The 25,927-nt window shown below is 39.4% G+C and overlaps 2 protein-coding genes across 13 annotated transcripts in view; both read right to left on the minus strand.

Moving 5' to 3' along the window:
• tead3b (TEA domain family member 3 b) overlaps positions 1–12,630 on the minus strand; it is a 30,730-nt gene extending 18,100 nt beyond the window's left edge. For 7 of the 10 annotated variants that reach the window (XM_058630564.1, XM_058630563.1, XM_058630560.1 and 4 more), the window contains exons 1-2: positions 12,458–12,629; positions 11,957–12,100 (exon numbers count right to left, since the gene is read on the minus strand). The gene's annotated coding sequence lies outside the window, so the exon portion shown is untranslated. Of the gene's footprint in view, positions 1–11,956; positions 12,101–12,457 lie in introns of all 10 variants that reach the window. The other 3 variants (XM_058630561.1, XM_058630558.1, XM_058630562.1) reach the window with 2 other exon arrangements.
• A 2,272-nt stretch (positions 12,631–14,902) lies between these two features.
• LOC131461459 (tubby-related protein 1-like) lies at positions 14,903–25,927 on the minus strand. Of its 3 annotated transcripts, none has more exons than XM_058632732.1 (14): positions 25,703–25,927; positions 24,183–24,231; positions 21,982–22,114; positions 21,757–21,873; positions 21,511–21,639; positions 20,258–20,380; positions 19,979–20,119; positions 19,810–19,892; positions 19,501–19,665; positions 19,275–19,387; positions 19,055–19,163; positions 18,841–18,939; positions 17,347–17,518; positions 14,903–16,182 (listed from the first exon to the last, which is right to left on the minus strand). In XM_058632732.1, exons 1-14 carry the CDS (start codon positions 25,747–25,749, stop codon positions 16,049–16,051), a joined length of 1,614 nt encoding a protein of 537 aa, XP_058488715.1. In that variant the 5' UTR covers positions 25,750–25,927; the 3' UTR covers positions 14,903–16,048. The 3 variants fall into 3 exon arrangements, with proteins under 3 accessions (XP_058488715.1, XP_058488714.1, XP_058488717.1); XM_058632731.1 differs by having other exon boundaries at positions 20,258–20,383; XM_058632734.1 differs by lacking the exons at positions 24,183–24,231; positions 25,703–25,927 and adding an exon at positions 23,724–24,152 and having other exon boundaries at positions 20,258–20,383.

Below are 25,927 nucleotides of genomic sequence, written 5' to 3' on the forward strand. Positions count from 1 at the left end.
GAAAACCGTCTCTTTTATTAGATTTAACGTCATTTTTTTCTGATCGACATGTTAGGGGGACATTATCGGGTCTGGAAAGAATGAGGAAGCCTGAAAGGGTGCAGGGTGCTCAGAATATTGCCATGGCTGTATTGCTGGCATTGAAACACGCTAAACTGTGCTGACCTGTAAGCATAAACAGTCAGCAGGACACTCTGCTGGTTGCAGTATCATAAAAATACAACAGAATATTTCTATTTAATTATGTCTACAACCTAATTAACCACTTCCATATGGAGTGATTTCAATCCTTGCCAAATGTTTCTGCTCCTTTGTGTTTGAACATCTATATAACTTTAATTATTTGGGTAGCTGCATAGATGGACCAGAACCACATCAGTTCATGTAGAGCATAATGAAGACGCAGTTGGAATAAGGAATGTCATTCATCTACTGTATAGGTCACATTGTTGGCTTGTTTTGACATTCTCTTTATTGCAGTTATTAAATGTGTATGGATAAACAATGTTAACCATAATTATTACTATCATTTCCTCAATTTTATTTCTCTGAAATGGCCAAATGAATTCAAGATATTCCATAAAATGAAGTTTAAAGACCTCACTAATCAGTGCTGGCCTCAAAGAATTCTTGTGGTCTGGGAACTGTGTCCCAATGTGGTTGGCTCATGGCTGACTGCAGGCAAAGATCTTAAGTATTTTTCAAGCTGCCTTCTCAGCATTGTATTGTTTCTGAGATGGGACTCAATGAGGTAACCATGATCCTCAAAGGATGCTCACGTCTCTGCTTTAGCATTTCTGCAGTTGCTGGCAAAAACTTAATGGCTAACTACAGAGAGTGCTGTTGGAGAAACTTCAATGATCAGATCATACAAACGTTCAAAAAGTATTAGAGATCCTCTGCTTTAGGTTTTTCCTATTAGAGACCACATTTGACCTCTTTTACACTGATGATCGTCAAAGAATATTAACACTGTGGTTCTGAAACCATAACCAATGCGTGTTTAATACAAAATACAAATGAAATCAAATCAGAAAATTAATAGAAGTCCAGAAATGTGACTTTTTGCTCAGTTCATGTCTAGTGTTTGACCATGTAGATGTCCTGAATTATCTTCAATTGTCGAGCGAGGCTTAGTGATGTTTCTCGTCTGTCCCAATTAGAGATGAGACCGGTTACATCGTTCCTGAGAGTTTAACAGATATCCGCACAAGTTACAGTATGCTGCTACTAAGTTTAGCTGACAGGACCCCTTTTGGAGAAGGGTCACACTGTTAAAACTCAACACTGAAACTGAGCCCTCATCAGCAACTCAAGTGATCCCTCTCAGTCCTAACAAATCACATGGCTGGCCGTCCACAAATGCCAACTATATGAACTAACACACTTTGGTTCAGTCTGATCATATACTGACCTGCCAATCTGTCAATAGATATTTAAAATTGCATCCTAACAATAAAAGGCAAATCGTGTTTTGGACTGCTAAATCAGTAAAACACAAACCAGTGCAACAACGCACAATCATTTAAAAAACAATTTCACCTTGTAGGTGTTTTCTTAATGGAAGCTGCTGTCAGCGATGTCGACTTCTGTCTAACTTACTGTCCATTGTTACTGTTAGCATTCCCTTCTCTCCTCCTTACATCACCCCATGTTAGTGTTTTGTGAGGGGGCATTTATTTATTGACAAACAGCCTCTTTGTGTAGTTCTTGCTCCTGATTGGATAATGTGTTGTGGGAATGCTAAAAGGTTCCTCCTAGATTTACTGTGAGAGCCTTGAGACCTGTGTCAGTGATCAAACACTCTGGATCGGTGATAAGTGTCAGAATGTTGACACATATTTTAACTGAAATATTTCCCAGCTTTAATGTTTTGTCTATAAAATATATATATTTTTTTAGTTATAATTCAAAAATAATTCCAGATTAAAAATTGTTGATGATCCAAAAACTCAAAGTTCTTTACTTTCACGTTCACAAATCTCAAAATGGAAAACAAGCAATATTTGACTTATATTTATAAATGACTAAACCAATGTGCAGTGTTCACAACAATGGAAAACACATTTGACTGACCACTTCATAAACTCATCAACAGAACTCAAGTTTGCATATTTATCTAACATGTCAATTAGGGAAAGCTGAGATGGGCATTTTTGAATAGTTATGTTTGAAAAGCACAAAACGGAATGTAACCAAATTTAAAAACCTAAATGAAATTAAAACTGAAGTCACTACACACTATGTCCACATTTATCTCCATCTTTATAGGTAATGAGTTTGTTTATTTCATTGCCCTGCCGGCAACAATCGCAGCGCAGTAGTACAAATTAAAAACAGACAAACATTTGTAGACGATGAGCCACTGACTTTAACACGTCTGACATTTAAACACTCTTCTCATTCTCAGCCTTCAGCGTGGCTGATGCCGTTTGTGTGGTGTGGTATGAAAAAGTCATTCAGGCAGCCAACAGTATTTCATTAATGAATGCACAGGTGCTGCGGGGCAATAGCTTCAGTGACACTAGGGCAATAATCAAACACTGGTGGTGCAGAGAGGGAAGGGAGGGACAGGCACCCACTCTATTTTTTTTTATCACCAATTATAGCTGAGAAAACAGGGCAAACCACCTTCGTGCTGAAAGCTGTGAAGAGCAGCAAACAGCGCATGGCATAATACAAGGATCTGATGACCTCGGTGGAGGACTCACAAAAGTGTGTTCAAGTGAGGTGCTACGAAAGAGAGGCTCTTCACCAAGAGAGGAGAGGGGCCTGAATTCCAGACATGTCCTTATTAAGAAAGAGCTTGTGAGTGTTCACTCTTTCTCCTCCTGCCTCCCTTGTGTCAACCCAACGCCCTCCCTCCTCCGCCTACCCACCCCCCCTTCTACCCAGTGCTCAGAACGTCTCTACCCAAATAAGGACAGGAGACCAGGAGATGCGTGTATGGGAGGAGTGGATGGTGGATTGGTTGGTTGGTTGGTTGGTTGGACAGCAGAGCAGGGAAAGGGGGTGTGTATGTGGGGAGGGGGGAGTCCAATTTAGGCGTCCACTTTGGGGTCTGGAAAACAGTGGGATTGTTCCAGCTGGAATGCAACATCAGCAGTGAACACGCTCCCTCCCGCTTCATGACACTCACAGCTCAGACTAGAGGAAAGGCATTATTGTCAATGGAGCCGTTTTTTTCAATATGTCCTCTGATGGAGTCACAAGATATAAATCAGGACATCATAGTCGCTATGACCTCACGATAAAAGTGAGCAGTGCATGAAGTCAAAGCAGGGGCGATTTCACGGACTCGAACGCAACAGTTCTCACTCAGCGTTCCAATAAAGTGATTTAAGATAAAGATATTTGGGATTTGGTTATCCAGTGTGATATACTGCCAGCACATCCTTTGTGAAAGAATTAGAACCTTTTATAATATAATAACAGCTGTTACCAGAATGTTGTAATGTCCCTTTAAGCCAAGTTTGGGTGAGAAACTCCATAACATAATATAATTATCGCTCACAAAACAAACTCAAGTTGCAAGTTGTTCATTGGGGGCGGCAGTTGCTTGAGTGGGTCACAGGGTTGGAGGTTGGAGGTTCAATCCTCAACTTGCCCGGTCTTTGCCCAAATGTGTCCTTGAGCAAAACTCTGATCCTCAAGTTGCTTCCCATGATGGGCGAAAGAAATGCAGATGATTCGACATATATATATATATATATATATATATATATATATATATATATATATATATATAATGATTTTTAGCTGCTACCATGGTCACAAGCACAAACCAGATGTTGACTGAATGACACGCTGCTCTCACATCAAACACCAAAAATCAACGACACACCTCTCATCGTGCTTTCTGGGATTTGGGCCATGAGATTCTAAGGACCAACATGCTACAGAATTCCAATGTGCAGAAGGAATGTAAATAACAAAGCAAAGCTATGCACCTCGCACGTTCATTCAAACGACGCCATTCATGCACAAGAATCCCACTTTCCTTTTTCCCCCAGTTCTGAACGGATCACATTGCAGTCCAATTTCAGCAATCAGCATATCTCGGCTTCGGCTCCATCTATGAAATGGCCAGTGTTTATTGGCACCCGTACAACATTTTCCCCCTTTTTCTCCCTACACAGGAGGAGTGTGTGTAGAGAAATGTACAAATGAATTCCAGTAATACTTCTGAGTCACTCTCAAGCTGCTGGGTCACACAGAGGAAAGCTGCCGGTACAGACTAAATCAGGAAAGGGATTCCTTCACAGACGGTTAAACTGTGCCACAGACCGTATGAAATCTCTTCTTCATACCTACGGGGGAAAATAAACAGTCTGTGTGTTCAGTTATAATCTGGTGTGCCCCGAAATTCAGCAGTCGGCACAGCAACGTTTTTTTCTTGCACTGAACATGAGCTCACAGTGCATGGTGTTTGACCGACCACGTGGATTCATACGCTGAGTAACTCACTACTCTGTCACGTCTCAGATTTCTTTTGTCATTTTCCGCCGGCATTTAAGACCAAACATGACTGATAAAGAAACAGAGGCTTTCGCGGCCCACCATGAGAGCCATGTGAGCCCATTGAGCATTAGTAACAGAGACAACAGTACAGCAGGTGACTGCAAACTATATTCATTTAATTCTGGTGACCTTTCACTTCCCCCAAAATCAGCTGTGGTTTCCTCAAAGCAACTCATTTTCAGCAGCAACACAACAGTCAAGAGAAAATACGATTTTAATGATGTCAAGACGGCCTGGCCTAGATGCATGAAAAACAACACAACCTTTTTGATGTTACTCGTTAAACATGTTGTAAAAACCAGACAGCAACACAACAAAGAGATATGTGGATTTTCTCAGGCCAGTTCAGACACAAAGGTTGATGCAGGAAATCAGCTAGTACTTTTTTGCACCATGGGCCAGGATCAGCACATGGCAACAATGAAGGAGGTCATCATCTTTATGGGAAATAGATTAAAAAAAAGGGGGGGAGCGCAACTTGCAGATAAAGTGTTAGTCACTTCATGAGCTTTTTAAGCACACAGTCATGATCTGAATCTTTTGAAATGTACGTTGATATAGTCCTCACCAGAACCAGGCTAGAGACTTATCCGTGTACAGCACAACATTGCATGTTTTCATAGAGGATATTCAAGCAAGTTAAGTTCTTAAAAGATCACAGGAGTACAGAGAAGACAAGCGGTGAAAATTATAGTAGTAGTTGATATTTTAATCTAATTTCATGGCTTTAAATCTCTTAATCGTAACAGTTTCTGGTTCATGACTATGGGAGATGCATGAAGCAGCTTGTAGCTCAACACATTTTACATACTACTTTACTTTTGAGACATATCTGACTGTGCGTAGCTTAACCACGTCCACACGACTGACATCAAGTCCTTCCTCTTCACGGTCCGCTATGCTGCTAGAACAGGTTGAATCATTTTTCAAATATGTCTCTCATGAAAAAGGCTCTATGATAGAGACACATGGTCTGATTTGGCTCAGTATTCCACTTGGCAAGCATCCTGTTGGTCTATGAAATATTTTAATCTCTCTGATTCCCTTATGTGGAAGATTCCAAGACTGAGCGCAAAATGAAACCCTCAGATCGCCAAACTCTACTTAGGGACTGTGCGAAAAGCTGTAATCACAACAATACATGTGAATAATCACCTTATCAAGTTAATAAGATGGCAAACAAAATGTGGTTTTACACATCTGCTCGACATGAAGCAGCCATAACGTTTAGATTTGAGTCATGTTTTTCGACTATTTAAGATCAATATTCCCTTTTCCTACTTCATTGTTTGAATAATAACTTTTGTGCGTCATGTACTTGGTGCTGAGCACGGAGCATGTGTTGGCTTTAGTCAACGTTTCTATGCCATTGTGGGTTTTAAAACCATAACAGTTATGTGAGAGGAGCTAAAGGGTCGTCCATCCAGCCACTTTAGCTGCGTTGTTTGACACTTTTGGTTTTATATTTACTAATGTTTGCAATGGTTTTTCTGCACAGTGCCTGCCTGTAAGCAGATGAATACTTCTTCAGATTAATAAATAATACATTAGCATTAAGTCAAGGTGGTTGAACTTCTTACTTAAATGCCGGTTTCAAACTCGGCAGTGACTAAACAATTTCTGCGCACTGCTTGAACTGTGTCATAATGTTGTCCCACAAAAGGTACACAGTCTAAATGAATAGAGTTTTAACCTGACAATTGGAGACGGACACAATAAAAACCTGTGCTGAAATGCAGACGGTATGTGCAATTTAAGTTTAATTATGTCGCGTTAAATTAAAACTGCAGTGTGTAACTTCCTTGGTGTTAATATTCTGCCTCTGTTTGGTCTTTGTGAGCAGAAACAATGTAAAGCAATACTTTGACTGAGGGAGCATTTTGTGTGTGTACAGTGGCAGCACGGCGGGGGGGTGACAAGAAGCATTTACTCCATTGCCAAACTGCTGAGAAACAACTTTTTTTTGCAGGAGTCTCACTTTACTAGCACAGTGCTGCTGTTGCCTCCATCTGTCTTGGCATAAAATAAATCACTTCCTGTGTGCAGCGCAGGAATGTTGCTGGGTGGCATTGGGTCTTAACACTGAGAAACACGGAGGGAGTTCAGCGCTGTGTGAACCCACTTCACAAGGGTTTGAATTTAACTGACATTTGGTTCGATTTAAAATCAATGCTGTACAGTTGTATGTTACGTTAGATTAAAGCCATGGTTTCTGACTGGCTTTTTTTAATTTCTTGTTATCAAGGTGAATATTACGTTTTTTTGGACGTTCGACATACAAACAATACATCCAAATAACCTCCACTCTCTCACTCTCCATACGGCTGTTTACCCCCATTGCCACAATTTTGTTTTACTGACTCATGTCCCGAAGCAGATTGCTAACAGATTTCCATCAAATCTGTCTGTTCTGCTGTTGATCCACGAAGTCTTTCGTGTTTGCATGCCTCCGCTATGCCCACTGGCAGAGTGTATTTACCACCATCTGTTTGCTAACCAATGCACTACAAGATTTATTCCTTTCTTCAAAAAAGCAGCCTTTGTTAGGTTGCTGCTTGAGTTGGGACACTTGTTGGCACAGAACAGACCCCTGCTGGCAGCCGAAAGACCACCCCCCTGCTCAGCAGAGAGGAATACACACCTCCATCCAATCTAACACGGACAAATCGGCGGCCTAAACCTCTTCTCCGCAAAAACTGCGTGTCTTGTTAAGGTTGAAGGGTGCACACAGATGTAGAGTGAACGTTCACCGTCACAGCGAGGAACTCCCCCCACTTCAACACACACCAACAGCCTCACAAACACACACTTGAGGAAACAACAGGACTTGGCGGCAGAAGGAGCAGCTGCTCTCTAAGGTCAGATTACAGATAAAGAAAACATTTTAGGTTCCACGCCAGGAAAGCTGCTCTCTGACAAGAACTGGAAACGCTGGCTTATTCCTCCTGACACACAGAAACACACACAGATGCATTTACCGCAAACACACATGTTTAACAGGATTGCAGCTCCTTAAATGAAGGGACAACTTGGAGGTGATGAGTCGGACTGAATGTGGACCTGTCTGCGCCACTTTTGCTGCTAACACCAGTGCCTTTCTAAGACTTATGAAAGCACGAGCCTCAGCTCAAAAAAAAATAAGAGAAGAAAAAAAAAGGGAAAAATATCAGAGTCACCACCCTCTCTTCTCCCTCCTGTGTCTGTGTTTGGCCCTAATAAATTCTCTCCAGCTCCTCCAATAACTTCCTCCTACTTCCTATCTGGCACGGCACTCAGGAAACAATCAGAACTGAGAGTGAGAGGAGGACTGGACAGCCAACAGCTCACATGGTAAGAGGCGGCAACAGAGGGGGGGGAAAAAACTGAGACAAAAGAACACATATGAACACACATGCCCCATGAATACACTGTCAAGTCAAACATTTACAGTTTGATAACAGCTGCCCGGGGAAGAAAAAAAGAAGCTCAGAGTACCATCTTGCGTGCTCGTCAGTTGGGGTTTTTTTGTAACCCCTGTGCTGCTTCTCAACCAGGATGACCTGGACAAAGAGATCTACAGAAATATAATATTAATGGACAAATACAAAGTACAAACACTTGCATTTGTCTGAGAGAAAATGAGTCTGTGACTCGTATTTGTTGTTTGTTTCCTTGTAAACAAACCCCACAGTGTGGAAATAGGCAAACTCCAAACTTTGAGTTAAGAGGAGGTTACCCGTTTCCTTGAATGAGTCACTGTGAGACAGATAAATAATTATCACACATTAAGCCAGAGAATGAACATAAGGCTTGATTCTTTCATTCAATCATCCATTGTTCTGTTTTAACACTGCTGGCGATGTGGTTTACCTTCATTTGTCACACTTTAAGAGAATTAACCTTTAATCCAGCAAAAGAGGGAAAGACTGACACAAAGCAGGGCGAGTGTGGTGGAGTGTTTTTCTTTTTACTTTCTACTTTCTTTTTTTTTTCTTACAGCCTGAATCAGCATTTTAATCGGAAATTTTCCAGGGAACATAGCAAAAGAAGCCTTTCTAGCATGAATTGGTCATTTTGTGGTGAGGGGAGTGATTTAGAGCCATAATCTGTGAAACCTTTAAGACATGCATAACTTTGCAGCAGAATGCGCCAGCCAATAACTCATCTGGCTGCATAAATTGTGACACAAGGCATTAAAAGCAGCCACGACTTGATCAAGAACTATACAAACTATATTCACTAGACTATAGTAGACGTTTAAAAACTCCCACTTCACTTTGGCAAAATTCCTTTTCCCATACATGATAATAAAGATCAGATGCTTTCAATCAGTGAATACGCTTCCATGCACAGTTAAGCTGAGCTACTGTTGCAGCTGAAATTTTATAAATAAAATCAGCCTCTTTCTCAGTCCAAAAATTTCAGTCTGTCGAACATATGTACCTTTGTTCTAAACGTTTTGGTCGCACTGACACAATATATGTACTGACGGAAGCTCTGTGCTTCAGGAGTTAACTCCTGGACCTCATTGAGTAATGCTGAAGACTCACGGTACCTGCATTGTTTTTATACAGCGTTAGAAACAGCTAAAATGAGAGTAGATCATCCCCCAACTCAAAAAAAACTGTGAGCACGGGGATTAAAGGGGTTTCACATGAGTGCCCTTGGGTCACTGGAGCTCCAGTGTGACAAACAGGCCACACACACACACACACAACTCTCAAACAACAGACGGCAACAGTGCAAGTGCCTCCTGTTATCTACAACGGAGGCTGAAGGAGGCACAGACACTGACACACACACACACACACACACACACACACACTGCAACTCCCAGAGATTCCTTGACTATATTTATGTGGAACATCACTAGTAACAGTTGGTCGCCAGAGAAAGAACAACTAAAACGTTTAGCAACTTGGGGACAGCTGACACAAAGACTACACTGTTCTAGGCCACTCCCTGGCTCCTCCCCCCAGTGATCCGAACAGGAGGCCAGAAAGCTTATCTGCTAAAACCTCGTGGTTTGGAGGACATGTAAACATGTGCAGTGCATTAACATGAATACAATGATGATAAATTGTGTTACCGATGACTCTGAGAGTGAAATAACTTCTACTAGAAATAACGAGTGTATGTTTTGAGATATATTTGATTACTTCCAGTTGGTGTTGGAGCTGCATGCAGATGCTGAAGTCCTTCTCCACCGCTTGTATCATTTTCATAAATAGCCCTAAGCACAGTACGCGCATCAAGAACAAAAGTGCAGCCAGCCACTTATAATTAGCATCAAACTGCATATTGTATTCCAGATTGTCATGAATGCTGTGCCGCTGAGAGCTGCGGGCTCTTCTCTGAGGCCGTCTGTGTTCAGACATAAGTGGTATTTGTTCAGATCTGGGTTGACAGAGGGGTAAGTGTCCACCATTTGGACGACCACTTCTGGGGTTGGTGCTAAAAAGCAACCAGGGTCTGCACAAATGGGCGAAAGCTCATTAGCCATTCTTCTGTGGGTTTAACACAAACAGGTGAAGCCGCTGGTGACTAACAGTCAACAGACCTGCATCCAAAGTAAACACTCTGCACTGCAAAAGGAAGGATGCACCATGAGAGCTGGGATACCTACAGCCTTTCAACAGTTTCTGATAAAGATATATATACACATCTATCTATATGTATATATACATAAAGAATCAGAAACATGGGAGGATTACAGTATAGATTTGTCTAACTCTCATGAGGAAAACACATGCTTATTAAGTTTCCTCTGAAGGAACACAGCTGGTGAGAAAAAAAAAAAGGACTAAAACCGGCCACTTTGAGGGTATATTACCCCAAGTAATCTAATTGACCTCAATGACATGGGTGTTGTTGTAAAACTTTCCTCCTCGTTTCTGACTCTCCCACAAGCACAGAACCTACAAGATGAATCCACAACGGCAGAGAAACATAAAATACAGTCAAGGAGAAGAAAAAAAAACAAAAAGCAGACCACATTGTACATTGGAAGGCCTGATGCGTTCATGCTGCATAAAAACAACGAGGGGGAATCTGTCAGAGCAGCAGAATGCTTAATCCTTTCCAGATTTACCCATCAGCATCGAAATCTATTATTAGGCATCCTGGCGTGTCTCATTTACCAAGGACACATTGTTAGTTTCTCCTGGAAACTGGTCCTTTTACTTCACGATATCATTTCCACATGCTATTATAAAGACGATCTCAGAACGAGTACGTCTTACTCACTCGACCTCAACATTAAATGACCAATGACATGAAACGTCATATATCTATATAATAAAAAAAGAAGAAGATATGGGCTCATCCTCTGATAAAGAGGATGGTGCTGCAGTCAAAAAAACAACATACAGTAAAGTTAACAGGTTATTCTGCTCACTGTCACTAACCTGTCAGACTGCATTCTGTAGTTAAGACAAACCTGTTGACTGGCAGTGATTTAACGCACCAGCTCATATGACTGAGCGCATTTAGGTGCAAGGAGGTGCTAACAAGAAGTGTTTTTAAACGCTCTTATCAGCTAAAAGGGAAAAAAAAAAAAGGGAACAACTGTTTTGGCAAGAAAGAAAGAACAAAAACCAGGAAAGAAAGAAATAAATGTGCCTATGTAGACGCAAATGTATGTAAATCATAAATATTTAACTATATGTAAGTGATGAAATGTCAAGTCTTTAACATTAAATATAGAATAATATTTACTGATACAGGCGTGATGTCAACGTTCCCTGAGTTTCAAGGTGAGCTTTAATAGAAGCACATAACTGTGATTTTTCCAACAGCTGTAAGTCTGTCACAGAATTTCATCTGAAAGTGTATAGGATTCATTTTGTTTTTGTTTTCATGCTGGGTTTTTTCTTCTTTGAGAGAGACAGGCTGTCTTTTTCAAATAAAACCATGTGGCATATGAGCTGTGATGATGTAAAACAGATATTTCTGTGGTCTAAAAAAAAAAGTGGCGTTTCAAGTTGTGAAGCTACACCCAGACTCAGAATGGTGAGTTATTTGTATTCGGCAGATCTTATATTATTTTATGGGTTGTTGTTTTTTTTTTCCCCGTATAAGGTGCCGCACACGTCTGTTTCTGTATTCAGATATATATATGTATAGATATATTTCAATTCAAAATAAATATCTATCTATCTCACATATATATAAATGGTGGGTCTAGTTGTTTGAAAACAATTTAAAACTCCAAAGAATTAATTAAAAATCTGGATAATTTATCATGGTCCCAATATAAAAGAAAACCTGTTGAATGTTCGATCCACGTCTTCCCTTAAAACAAATCAAAGTGTCATGACAGTGGTAGTTTAAACATGTTATGTCACTATACTTTTAAAACAAAAACAAAAGAGATGTCTGAATTTAAACCATGACAACATCGTGAGCAGTCTTTGCTTCACTTAAACTGTGCTGACAAATGAAGAAGTTGTCTTACCTTTAGGATGCAGAGATCCAAACCACACTGAAGTTGTGTATTCCTCCAAATCGTTGTGTATGTGTGTGTGTGTGTGTGTGTGTGTGTGAATAAGTGCTGGACTCTTGTAAAGGACCAAGGCTGGAAGTGCTGGATCCAGGTAAACTGTGTGGGGCAGAAAACAAACATGTTGGCCCATTTGAGACAAGCCTCTCCTATCTGTCTTTTTTTCTTTCCCTCTTTCTAACATTGAGTTTGAATACCGGTGGAAATATGATTAGACAGAGCCTGTCAAACATTTCCCTGCACAGTGGGAAAGTCAAACACAATAGACCATCAGTCTGCAAATGTTTTCTTCCCTCCCAACGCAGGGAGCTCCGCGGAAAAATGTAAAAAATGACAATGATCTGAAAACTTCACCGAGACGAGCGGCGTGAAAACACACACTCACACACTCACAGAGAGTCCCGCAGAAAACGGCTCCAAAGAGAGCAGAGGAGATAACTTTAGTGGAGCACTTACCTTTTTTTATTTTTTGGCAGTCACTTTCCTGTGTGCGCCGAAAGCAGCGGGTCAATTTAGTGAGTTTGTTGTAATTTGGCGCCTTGTTGTTTTCCGTAATATTTCTCAGAGGTTTGACAGTATAAGTGGAATGTTAAGTATGACTTTGGTATGAAATCAACGCACTACACTGGAAGACGAAGGGGGAGGGAGGGAGAAAAAAAACACTTTCAAGGAGGAGCCACTGGTGCGCGTCAATCAACAAGCTTGGAGGGCGGGGTTGTCGTCACAGGCCGTGCCCACTTCTCAATACCCAACCCTGAACAGCGACTTAAGGCTTCCTGCCCTCAAAATGATTTCGGTAAGAAATACAATGCAGCTTACAGCAAGGGCAGCGTATTTGATTTTAAATTCTTACTTCTTAGCAAACAAAGAGAAGTATTTTGAACTCTTGAGTTTATTAAGTGGACACGACGACAAACCTAAATCATCCTGAATTTAAAATGTTGTTGTTTTTTTTCCCCTCGCTTTTATTTATTTATAATAAGCAGTTGTGTCTGTTCACTTGATATGTTTTTTTGTTTGTTTTTTGCTGAATTACAAAAGCTTTGATTTGTGCATGGTAAACAGAAAATAGAAACTGCAGTGCAGAAATTCAGAAGAATTATTTATTCATGGATGCATCTCTATTTATTTGCTTGAATAGAAGTCTAGTAATGCTCTTCTCAAAAACAGTGAGTCATATAAAATACCTCAGCCTAATAATCAATATGAAATAACTGTAACTGCAAATCTATTATTTCAAAACGACACATTTGGTTTCGCCCTAACATTAAAATAAAACGCCAGATCAACCAGTGTTTATTCATTCTTAAAGCATCTACAGGCCACACGGTGAAGTCATTGCTTTTGACTCATTTATATGTTCACACAGGTTACGTATTTTATTTCAATAGATTATATTTAAACATTATGTTAGTGGTAAAATGCCAAGCCATGCAAGTAAAGACAACCATTTCCTATGCAGGTCCCACCTTCTGCTGATTTCTAACAAACCCCCTGTCTCTACACAGACAGTTTAGGAACAAACTGTTAACTTAACTCTCTTATTTGGGCCTTGTATTATGACAAAACTGTACTTGGAGTTAGTGCTGCATATTCCATGAGCATGGTGGGGGGGAGACAAGTAACAAAGGCAGACAGACGGGTCGGTCAGGGGCTCCTCCTCCATCAAGTTTATGACCTAAAACTTTAGAGAGAGAAAAAAAAACAACACAGACTGTGGGTTGAGATGATAAAAGATCAGCACAGTGTAGTCTCCAGAATAATGAAGCTGGTTTAGCACAAACCGCAGAGAAGGTGAATGAAATGCAGAACAACATTTGAGGGAAGTGCTGCAACAATATTTGATTTGTACTGCAGAAAGCAATGTCAACAAGAGACTTTTTTGATAGTCCTTACTTGTCTGGCTCACAATTCAGAAAAAGACAGACGTTAAATTTTACAAATCTAAAAAAAAAAAGTGTAAATGATACGTCCTAAAACTTAAGCCCAGTAGTGCACCTCATACATAAAATGATCTAATCATGTGGACTGGATTAAGATGATTTGGAATAAATTTGTCTCTACATTATATAACATGTAGACCTACATCAAGTGGACAAAAAAATATATTTTGCTTAACACTGATTTTTTCATTTTTTGGCATTAGAGGACAAGTCTCCCTCAGTGTCGAACACTGAGCACATCATTATCCTGTAACAGCTCCTTCTATTGGTCAACAATGTAGCTACAACATGTATTTATAGACTACGCTGTCACTAAAACAAAAGCTACCGTATAACCTGATTATGTGTCAAAATGATAAGCACTTTATGAATAAGCATTTAACGATGACAACACCGGCCTTGGCAGTTGTTTGAATGGATATCACGTTGAAAGGCAATGGTGGGGAAGAGGACTTCACCTTACAGCATCTGTCCAGAGGAGCAGCCAGCGTCATGCTTCATTTAATCTGCGAGTTTGGACAACTGCCTGAGCAGGTTCAGGCAGAATTCGCACCTCGCTCTGCTCTCAAGGCCTTTGGCTCAAACTGGTTTTTCGTCCTCCTGTGTAAAGCTTTCATGTAAGCTGGAGACAAGTGTGGGTTTCTCTGCAAACATGCGACCGTCCAGAAATGGGCAGTTTGATTATCTGCCAGCAGTATGCACAAAGCAGATGATAATGTCAAAAACATACTCTGTAATAAAACCAAAGCCCACAGTGTGGGACTTTAAAAGAGGGTTTGGGGGTGGCTTGCTGACTGCAAAATCAATTTTCTTTTTAAAGATGATTCTTTTGCATTTATGTGATAGAAATATCTGGTATATAAAGATGACATGCAGGGAGAGAGAGAGAGAGGGTAGTGTAACAAACATCTGCCACTGGAATCAAACCTAAGAACGTTGGGTTTTATAGTATCAAGTTTAACTAACCACTTGCACAACATGATCCATTCATTTCTATTATGATATTGTAGTCAGGCCCTTTGGGCCACATATAATAAGCAGTTATCACATGAAAAACAAGGAAAGGTAAACGCATTAATGCATTTATTCTTCACTAGAGTGCATATCTCAGACAAGGCCAAACAGTCCTACACATGACTGTCAAGTAAAAAAAAAAACACAAACTGGGTGAAACAAGTGGTCAGAAGTAATTATTTCTTTATTATGAAATATAGTGAAATAAAATTAACAAAAAAAAAAAAAACTGGCCAATTTTCAAACTGGCTTTCAAATTAGTTCAGTTCCAACCGACCAGACAGGGAAGAAAACCTCTCTTTGACATGCTTCACTAAATAACAATAACATCACATGAAATACAACAAAGGCAGTGTTCAGAACAACGAAAGTCAAAATATGAAAATCTACCTGAGATCAATCACAAACGGACGGAATAATTATACATTTATAAAAACTACAAGTCAGTCATGACAACAAAGACCACTATTCCAGAGTAATAAACGTCTACATATGTTACTTTAACAATGCGTGTTTGTAACTACAAGATAAGTCCACTGCTATATTTAATAAGATTCAAATAGAAACAATCTTTTAATCCCATCAGTGTAACAGTGTCACTTGTGCAGCTCTTAGATGTCTCTCAAACCCTTCAAATCAAAAATCTGTCTTTATCTAAAGACATTTGATATTTTCATGATTGATACAGTCTGATGCATAACACAGCAGAGCATCAAAACAAAAAGCAGTTTGACACCTGTTCATGAGGTTAGTATTTTCCTGACACCTCCATCATTGACGTGTACTGCCATCCCATCAAAAAAAGACGTAACCTTTCAGTCACTGGGGACTTCCAACTGAGGTAATGAGAGTGAAACCAGGACGCATCAGTGTCATGCAAGATCAGACGATAATAGGACAACAACCTTATGTCTTATTCCTGTGGGAAATCCAACGGACAAGATGACGTCAGCACAGCAGCAGGTATTGCCACATCCAAGGAAGCAATGTTTTAACAAGGAACATTGAAGGCAACATCCAAAGACTTGGGTTGTCAGCGCTGGTGTTGTACACACTGATTTCAGTGTTTCGGGGCTTTTGGGATTCCTTATTATTCACAGGCAAATTTGCCATCAAAGCTGGAGAGTGCGATGGCAAAGGCCTGCACAGCACACATTGGATAGTTGAAGTCCAGGGTGAAAATGTCGTCCGCTATCCGTCCAAACTGCATCACAATGTAGTCCACTGAAAAAGACAAGGGTGAGACAATTGGTTAATTAGATATTTGAGCAAACCAGCAGTTAAAGTGGCCAGTGAGTGAGGATTGCTCAACTGATAGGTAACCCTCTAAGGTCCCAACTCAAAATGTCTGGGAAATTAGATCTGAGAATGATCAGGAGTTTACTGTTCAGAATGCAACAGACGATTGTCCTAATCTGTTCTTTTGTTTAATTCCGGCGAGCAGTGGCATCTGTGTGAACCATGCAGGAGGCAGGATACACACTGACTCATGTGTTGATTTTTCCTGCTGTATTCTCACATGAGCTCAATCAAAGATTTTCAAAATAAATTTGGCTAGTGTGTGTGTGTGGCTAGAACAAGCTCTGAAAAATATCCAAAATGACATTTGCGCTGTCAGGTACAGCCCCAATACACTTATGACCTTTTCCTGATATGGTCTAGATGTCAGTGCTGTGTGAAATTTACACTAAACCAGAGGCCCAGAGAAACCCACGTGCACACGGGAGTGGTGATATTGTGGTACGACACCTTCATTTTCCACAAAGAAGAAAATTACAATTCAACATACAGAAGTACGTCACATCTGTCTGTTGAGTTATAAATGACAAAAATAGCCGAGATTCTTAATAAACTTAACGTGTTTTTGTTCTTTGAGAAAAAGGAAAAAAAAATGTATACACAGTAATCTGAAAAGGCGAACAGGGCATGCGTTTTTATTTCTTTCTGCGCATGTTCAATCATTTGTTGCTGTGGCTGTTACATTTATTTCCCAGCATTTGGAATACTTTTACAATACGTTTTCAAAGTGACTGTTTTATTCAGACTCTTTGTCACACAGATGCATAAACACACACTCACACATAGGTTTGTGCAGTTATTCCTCTTAGGACACTACATTGATATTCATACATTTGTACAGGCCAAACAGTTTTATCTCTAACCATAACCATAACCAGTTAACGTTGGGGTAAAGGGCTAGGGGATGCATTAACTACCACAACTAAGTGCCCAACCTAACCAAAAAACAATTCTAACCCTGATCCTAAAACCAGATCTAAAATGTCCCCACAAACATAAGTATTTTAGTATTTTGGACCTCACAAAGATATAAATACCAGTACACACACACATATAAACATGCATTAACTCAACATGTACAGTACTCACAGTCTTTGTTATGGACGATCTGGAAGTTCTTGATGGACGCCTGGGTGACCCGGCCGTTGAAGTTGAGCACGTGAGACCCCGATTCTTCATTCCACACTGGAGTCTTGTTGCGGAGCTCGATCAGATTTTCCGTCCTTCTGCTCTGGTGTCTCAACAGCAGGCCGTCACATTCCTGTAAAGAATTGGCAAAAGTCGCTTACGGTAATGAAGGCCACGGTTTAACACACTCATAATTAACCGACAACATTCTTCAGTCAAGCCATAAGCAGTATTATTAGACCAGGTCTAAGGGTGATGTGTGTGTCTGCTATTCCCAGGATTGATAGTTAACCCATAAAGACCCACAGTGACACAGGTGTTAAAAAAAGACCTTTACATGTTCAGGAAAGTCACTAATAAACCTTCATCCTTGATTTTAACTCATGAAGTCCCTCAGTAACTGCAGTGCACACCCTGTTGGGTCATGTGACCGGTCATGTGACTTTGGGTTCCCACAGCAACACTTCCAATGTGGTCTGTGTGTTAGGCTAACCCATCTGACACAATTAGCTCAATTTAAAAGTGTATTTTTGTTGGTGCTAAAGGTAAAATGCAACCCATTTAACAATTATAATTCTAGCATAAGATATCCGTGATTACCTGTAACCTGTTGTTGACACATTTCTTGGACAAATTGAATACAAAATCAGATAAATATCATTGTAAGATTGGGTGTAAATCATTAAAATCATCATGAAAAGCATAATGTGACACATAGTTATGGCACAATTAGTAGTAACAATTCACTGAATGGCCACCAGGGGGTGAACCCAGTGTAGTCACCTCCTGGTTGACTTCTTGTGAGGTTTCTTTGGAGCATGGACAGTTGTTGCTCATGCTGAACAGCTACCAAGAAGAACAGTCAATGGGAGGCTAAAAACAGAGTTAGGAGTCTAGTTCTCCCTCGGATTACTTGATTTACATTATGCTGAAAGATTATTATGGAGTTTTGATTAATAACCCCATAAATGTGTTGCCTACTCAAAGGTGGTGTCTATGTTTTGAGGGCTCCTTTATCAGACTAAGGACAACATTTGGCTGCTGATGACAGGTATTTAGTAGACCTGCCTTTTTTTTCTTTGAATAAATGAACATGGTGATTTGATGTCCATTTAGGTTGAAGCTAAAGCTGTTTATTTTTGGTTCCTTCTCTTTATCTATCATTGTTTTTACACTGGATGTGGCCCTCTGTGGCTGGAGCCAAATAACAATGATCAATGGGGATTGGGTAACTTGCAGGGATTCAAAGAGCAACCCTCCAGTTTCAAGAACATTTCCTTCTACTCAGCTATCGGCTGCCTCCTTCTCTTAATCTACATAATTATCAATAGTTTCTCTGTGTTTTGATTAGACGTGCTGCATGGCTGGGATGAGTTGTGTGCACTGTAATAGAATAATTTACAAAAGTACAGAAGCCCTCACAAACAAATACAAATAAAAAAACAAATATCTCACATTTCTTGGTCGGAGTGGTACTCGATTGTCATCCTTGTCCATTCCTGGAATGACGATAGTCATCCTTCTGGGTCCTTTTATTCCCAATACATTTGTTTCCTGACGTCAGAAAGTAAATGAATTCTTAAGTGTCACGTGTACCATTTGTTAAACCTGTTATATAACATTAGATCATAGCGATGAAATGAACTGCAGACAATTAAAGACAACCTACATAGATGATGCCTGCTAGCTCCTGCCGTGCGTTCGACATGTCTGGAAGAGCTCTCTCTGGATGCAGAGCGTTGTCAAACACTGTGAACTTAGTCCCCATTAAATTTGACCTGGGCAAAGTATTTAAAAAAATACATTAAAAGGGGGGAAAAGAAAGAAAGAAAGAAAGAAAAGAAATTAAGGAGCTGACGCTTTTCAACTTCTTATTCTTTTAACCGTACCTCAGCTTTCCCACAAAATTCTCCCCACCCCTTGATAAATCTGTGGCATCAATGGAGATGAGGTAATTTGAAGTTGCACTTCTCTTTCTTTTCCTCCCAGCCAACAAGAAAGTCTACAAAGGAGAAGGAGAGACAACGATGAGCTGTCGTTTAAAAGAAGAAAGAAAGTGATCAAAGTGATGAAATATAAAATAGTCACCACCAACAGTAATTTCCTATTGCTGACCTTTTTCTCATTGTCCAGATGAAGGTAATACAGTGGATAGAGGCTCTTGTCCATCCCCCTCTGATCTCGAGTGACTCTGCATTTAATGGTCACGCCCTGTGGCGCTGGCTGCATCACAAAATTCTCCAGGTTTTCAAACTCAATCTCAGGTGATGGAGATCTCGCCTAAGACGCACAAATACATGAAGACTCTAATTAAAATCACTTGTGTTTTCCACACAGTTAATCTGCCATTGCTCGTCTGTGTAACATGACATGAGGTACAGGTTATTTTTGATTCTGTGAGTGAGTTATGGTAACGGAAGACACCTTTTTCTTCTTCCCTTTGCCTTTTTTCTTCTTAGATTTTTCGTCTTTTTCAGACTCAGAGTGGTCACTCTGGTCTGCTTTTCCTGAAACACAACACAGACCTGTATATGTCAGCACACACGTGACACACGTGACACATGTGTCTCAAACAGAGGAATACGTGACTTGCCTTTCTTCTTTGTCTTCTTCTCTTTGTCTTTGTCCTTGTCTCCTGATGTTTGGAACAGCGATGAAGGGGCAGCAGTAGATTTCTTCTTAGATTTGGTCGTCTTTGTCTCTTCTTCACTGTCGTCACTGTCGGATTTGGCAGCTGTTCAAAGAACGGACATAGAGAGCTTTAAATAAAGTCTATTATTTTTTAGGTGTGATCACGTTAAAGTCAATGTTTTATCACTTCAGCATAAAGATACCTGCTAAGATGCGACACAGTTCATAACAGTATAGTCACCTTTCTTCTTGCTTTTCGAGTCCTTTTCTCCATTTATTTGAAACATTGATGCTGGCTCTTTCTTCTTTTCCTTGTCCTTGTCTTTTGACTTGGACTTTTTTTCTTTCCCATCAGATTCTTTGTCTTCTGAAAAATGAGAAGCCATGTCATTTTTTTTTCTGTGTCTGAAACATAACTGATCAGCAAGGGAAGATTTGAGACTTTGACAGATAAAAAGAAGCACAGCTAAATCCTTAGTTGAACTACTTGAACTACATCCTGACTTTGGTTTAGATAATGGTTTTTTTTGCTGCTCTTTTCTCTGATTCTGAAAACACTTAATTCACCTCATATGCCTTATTTTAAAGGATCAGTGCGTGAGAGTTAGTACCATCTAATGGTGAGACTCCAACAAATGGAGAACTCCTCGTCCTCCTCCTCCACTTTCCCCTCCCTCTCTTAAGCTGTCAGGTGACTACAGAGGCCTTTGCACTCTCCTCCTTTCCTGACATTTTTTCCTTCTTCTTCGTTGGTTTATGAACTGGTTATAAATGTAGCCTTCCTTCCTTCTAACCTTCATAATGCCAGGCCCTCGCCTCAAAAAAAGTGGCTACAAAAATGAAACAATCCTATTATTTTAATGATTTATTTTACCCATTTAAGTGAAGATTTATTTTATTTCCACTTTACTGAGATCAAAATCTCCTTTACTTACTCATAACGGCTAAAAAAGGTTTTGTCCAAGAACCTCAAAGCTTTCTTTCCCAATTCAGTTCAAAGATGTCCAAACAACAAAGATTACGACTTTCATTGTTCCATCATTTTTAAATATAGAACTCCCAGGCTTCAAAATTTGGTTGGATTTAAACTAAGGCAATAGCTTATTGGGAATTAGACCATCATAACTCATGAAATTCACACTGCTCTCAGATATCCAAGTCAAAACTGAGAGTTCCTAAATTTAGAACAAGGTCCACGTGGGTAATGAAGACACTTGTGTCGTGTCCTTAAAACCCACTTTACTCTCTCAAAACTCTTAAAACTTGGTGTCACATCTCGACTCACTGACTCACTGATGACTGCTATTGCAACAGTTGTAATTATATATTCCACAGTAATCACTTAAGAGGAAATGAGTCTACAATCAAATGAGTGTTCCCACTCACTCACCATTACACAATAAACTCATCTAATCCTCTTAACCACATTAGACTGATCATGTAAGTGTTGTTTTGAGCACAATTAGAAAACGTTCGTCATGCTTCTCTCCATACCTTTAGGTTTGGATTTCTTGTCTTTGGTGGAAGTCGCAGACGGAGAGCCGTCCTTTGTTGTCTTTTTCTTAGTTTTCTTCTTGGGGGTGTCATCCTCATCATCATCATCATCACCATCATCACCTGAGCCTAAACAGATAAGCATTTTCATCAAACTAGGACTTTTCAGGGTCCGACAGCAAAAAAACAAACAACTTTCATTTAAACTTCAGGTGTTTGTATAAGGATGTGATTATTGTCTCAAACCTTTCTTCTTTTTTGGAGCGCTTTTGGTTTTCTTCTTTGGTGCTTTCTCTTTTTCTTTGTCCTTCTCCGAGTCTTCCTTGTCTTTCTCTGGTTTCTTTTTCTTCACCTTCTTTCCATCTGTTATGTTAATAATAAGAAAACAATGATGAGGCTTGATTTAAAAACAAAAAACAATGATCAGTTTGCAGTTTTTCCCCCCCAATAAAGAAATGCATGAAATATCACTTTGGATGGCGGGGCTCTCGTCTTCTGAAGCGTCGTCATTTTTCTTGCTCTTTGTTTTTTTGGGTTTGGCTTCAGTTCCGTTCAGCTTGGTTTCTGTGCTGCCGCCGTGCTCCTCTTTTTTCTTCTTTGGCTTCTATGAATGTCTTTGAGAAGAAAGTGAGGTGAGGAAATAAATCATCAACTAAATGTAGGGGGAATAACTTAGGGAGTAAAAATAAAAAAATATATACTGTATATATTATACATATATATATATATATACATATACATATATACATATATATATATACACACATATATATATACACACATATATACATATATATACATACATATACATACATATACACACACACATCAGCATTTTTATTTATTTATAATAACTCACCATGACAAAGCGAGATGTGAAGGAAAGCAAGGAAGGAAAACAAAGATTACGTTGTTTCTACTTATATATATATAGATATAATAACTTAAAACAATAATTTGTTGTTCATATTGACTTAAAAGACTATTCACACAAATACAGTCAATTTATAGGTTGGTAGGTTATTTGGTAAATACAGTACTATTATTGTTTTTTGTAAAATACAGTTTTGTAACACATGTAACTCCTTCGGAAGAAAAACAACTACATTTATTCATAAGTTTATACATATACAAACACATTTGAAGTTTACAAATGTGTTAGAAGACAAGTTTTGACACAATTAACTTGATAACGCAATAATAACCCATGCTGTCTGAGAGAAAGAATGTTTGATGAGAGCCAACAGTGTAAAACAGGATCTGAAAGTTGTTCTTTATTCATAAAATAATTTTCATCTTTATCTTCCGTAGTACTGACTTTCATCAGAACGTCTAGACACATGCTTAAATTTACATTACATGTCATTTAGCAGACGCTTTTATCCAAAGCGACTTACAATAAAGTATGATCCGAATGACCCTTTGCCCTCCATCTGCAATCTCTACACCCATCTAATGTTCTTTACATTAAAAATGTATCTGTGCGACTATAAAATAAGAAAACAGTGAGGTGTCTGCAAAATGGAGGCACTAGGAAGTACCAGGAACAATATGTCTGTGTCACACAGAGTCACGGAGGAGGAGATCAGTGTGATGGTGGCCAGCAGAGAAGGTAAATGTAATCTGATTAGACTTAGATCCTGTCGCGCTGGGCGTCTATTTGTGTCCTATTTGATCCACACCTCGGAGTAATGTAAAATGTTTTGACATCGTGGGTTGTATGAAAGAAAAAAAAATACTTTCAGACTTTCATAATAAATGACATAGTTTTTGCAATTCTGGTGGAAGATACACTTGAAGTAAATAAGATTATTAGTTGGTAATGCATCATTTTGAAAATAAGAAAGAACATCGTAAAGATGAAGGCGCTGTTCCAGACATCAGTACACTAGCCCTGTTCAGTGGAATAGTGGAGCTGGATTATCAACTGCGTTCAATCCCTCATGCATGCTTCTGCAGATGCTCAGCAGATAACCTCCATCAACTTGGACACCGCCATCCAAGACGCAAGTCAATGCAAGATAAGAGCTGCAGTATAAAACCCATACAATGGCTTCCTTTACAGAATTATTCCACTTTAGTCTCAGTTGGATAACCTCGTCTTCGCTCTGGATCTATAAAATATCTTTAATGTCACGACGCGGCAGCTGAACAATGAGAAGAGCTGAAAGTCAATAAAAAACAGCCACACAATTGTAACGCGGCCCCTTTACCTTTTCTGCAGACATGGCTAGACCTTTGACTTCGACTCCACCACTTCTCCTTTTCAGAGGTTAGAAAATAAAAAAAGCAGGCATCTCAGTGGAGATAATGAATGAGTGAGAAAGCCCTGTACTCAATGTGTCTCCATCAGCAGAAAGTTGTTAATAGGATTTATGTGTGAAGCCATCTGCTCTGTAGAAACACGTCAACGGGAGGAACCAACAAAGGCCAAGGAGGAGGGGAAAGACTTGTGTATTACATGTGTTTACTATCTGATGCCGTGGATATTTATTTAAGTCACAGCAAACCTTTTTTTTTTTTCCTTCCTTCCCACCGATTACATTTTTTCAGAATGCTGACTTTAGTTTGAATGAACTCAATTCATTCATTTTTTTGTTTGTAGACCAGTGAGTGTCTTCCAGTGTCAACTGAGGTAAAGAGATTTCATATTTCCTACCACACAAGTTTACCTGAACCTTCAGCTGTAGGGCCAAAGCAGAGTCCTCATTTTCTTGAACCCTGTGGCAAAAATAATGAAGAAATTGTATCATTGCTTTACTTTAAAATATAAACATTAGAGCGGCATGGTGATGTGGTGGTTAACGCTGGTGCCGTCCTACTAAAAAAGTTCTCAGTTCCACTAAGGCATGTCTGTGTGGAGTTAGAAAGTTCTTGTATGCATTTTTTCCCACAGGTCCAAAGACAAGCTGCCATCAGAGGTAATCTTTTGGCTTCTTGTCGGTTGCTGCCGGTATAGAATCCCTCTGCCTCTTCTCTATGTCATCTTGTGTATGTGGCTGTATGTGTGCTGAGGTTGGGAAGCACAATTTTTCAGAAATACTACCCTTATTCGAGTAATACAAAGCTAAATGCAAATTGGTGATGTATTCCTTTAAGTATTTTACTTTCTGAAATATCCCCACAAATCTTTGACCTTGTGGCGATATTTCATACGTTCTCCACAACTTTAAATGTCTTTTTATGGTTAAGAGTTGGTTTTAAGGTTTGGGTTAGAATTAGGTTAAGGTTAAGGGTTAGGGTGAGACACTTGGTTAAGGTTAAAGTAAGGGGTTAAGGCAGGGTTGTCAAATATGCGGCCCATAGGTCAGAACCAGCCCACCAGAGAGCGCAATTTTTAGTTTCCAGATACTGGTGATCTGTAAGTTGTAATGCACATGTAAATGCTAATCCAATCCACATAATATTGTTGAAAATTGCACTTGCACAACATCATATGTTTTTTTAAAGGACACTTAATTAAATGTAAAACAAAGCAAAACATTTAGGTTATTATGCTATTATTTTACTGGTCTGAGCCACTTGAGATCAAATTGTGCCGTATGTGGCCCCTGAACTAAAATTCTAAAATTAATTTGACACCACTGTGTTAGGGAATGTATCATGTCTATAATGTGTCCTCATTTAGATAAAAAATAGTGTGTGTAATTATGAAAGACCGTGACTTGTGTTGATTTTCTTTTTTTTCTGTGCGTTTCAACTTTTCACATCATCTTCTTAGAATTTGATTGCATTGCCCTTGACCTTTGTTGTAAAGCACATTGCATTTGTTGTAATTTAATAAATGAAATTGCCATTTAAAATAAAAAAATGTCAATGTGAACTTCTATTTCCAAAGTTCCCACATGAATTGTTCTATCTGGTTAAAACACAGTGACACCAGCAGCCATGATAATATCAGTTTACACAGTCTGCAAAATCTGTAGTGTCACTTCTACATCAACAGGTAACACAGGTTATGGGACTTGGGCTTGACAGCAACAATGCTTTCGCTTGCCACTTATTGGTTGAGCACGACTTGGCTTGCACTATAGTGGAAAGTGGGTGTGGTGAAGCAGAAACCTCAAGGCGTCAGGTATAGGGCTAATTGAAGTTACAAGAAATGTTGCATTCACTTAAAAAAAAAAAAAAAAGAGAAATACATTTGGTAATGCTACAGAAACTATCTTCACGTGTGATGAAGTTGACATACCTGTCCTGTGCCCAGGCCTCTTTCACAATGTGACTGTGCAGAGGCATTGTTGTTGTGGTGAAGGCTTACATCCACATTTTGGTTTTAACAAACAAACAAAAAAAAACAAACCATATACTGAGAGGATATCCAACTCACGTACAAGTATTTCAGTGCAAAGAAGCAAATAAAATGTGATATAAAACAATCTCCCACCACACACTGCTTTTACCAGGTAGCACAGTG

The sequence above is a fragment of the Solea solea genome, chromosome 6 (assembly GCF_958295425.1).
Source record: "Solea solea chromosome 6, fSolSol10.1, whole genome shotgun sequence".
Taxonomy (NCBI): Eukaryota; Metazoa; Chordata; class Actinopteri; order Pleuronectiformes; family Soleidae; genus Solea; species Solea solea.

What these genes read in the sequence shown, in the direction of transcription:
- LOC131461459 (XM_058632731.1), bottom strand. Translation starts at nt 25,749, where the DNA reads ATGCCTCTGCACAGTCACATTGTGAAAGAGGCCTGGGCACAGGACAG. An exon ending in CTCGAAAAGCAAGAAGAAAG is followed by an intron (nt 20,120 to 20,257) that starts GTGACTATACTG and finishes TTCTTTGAACAG; the next exon opens with CTGCCAAATCCGACAGTGAC. An exon ending in GAAGAAGACAAAGAAGAAAG is followed by an intron (nt 19,893 to 19,978) that starts GCAAGTCACGTA and finishes GTTGTGTTTCAG; the next exon opens with GAAAAGCAGACCAGAGTGAC.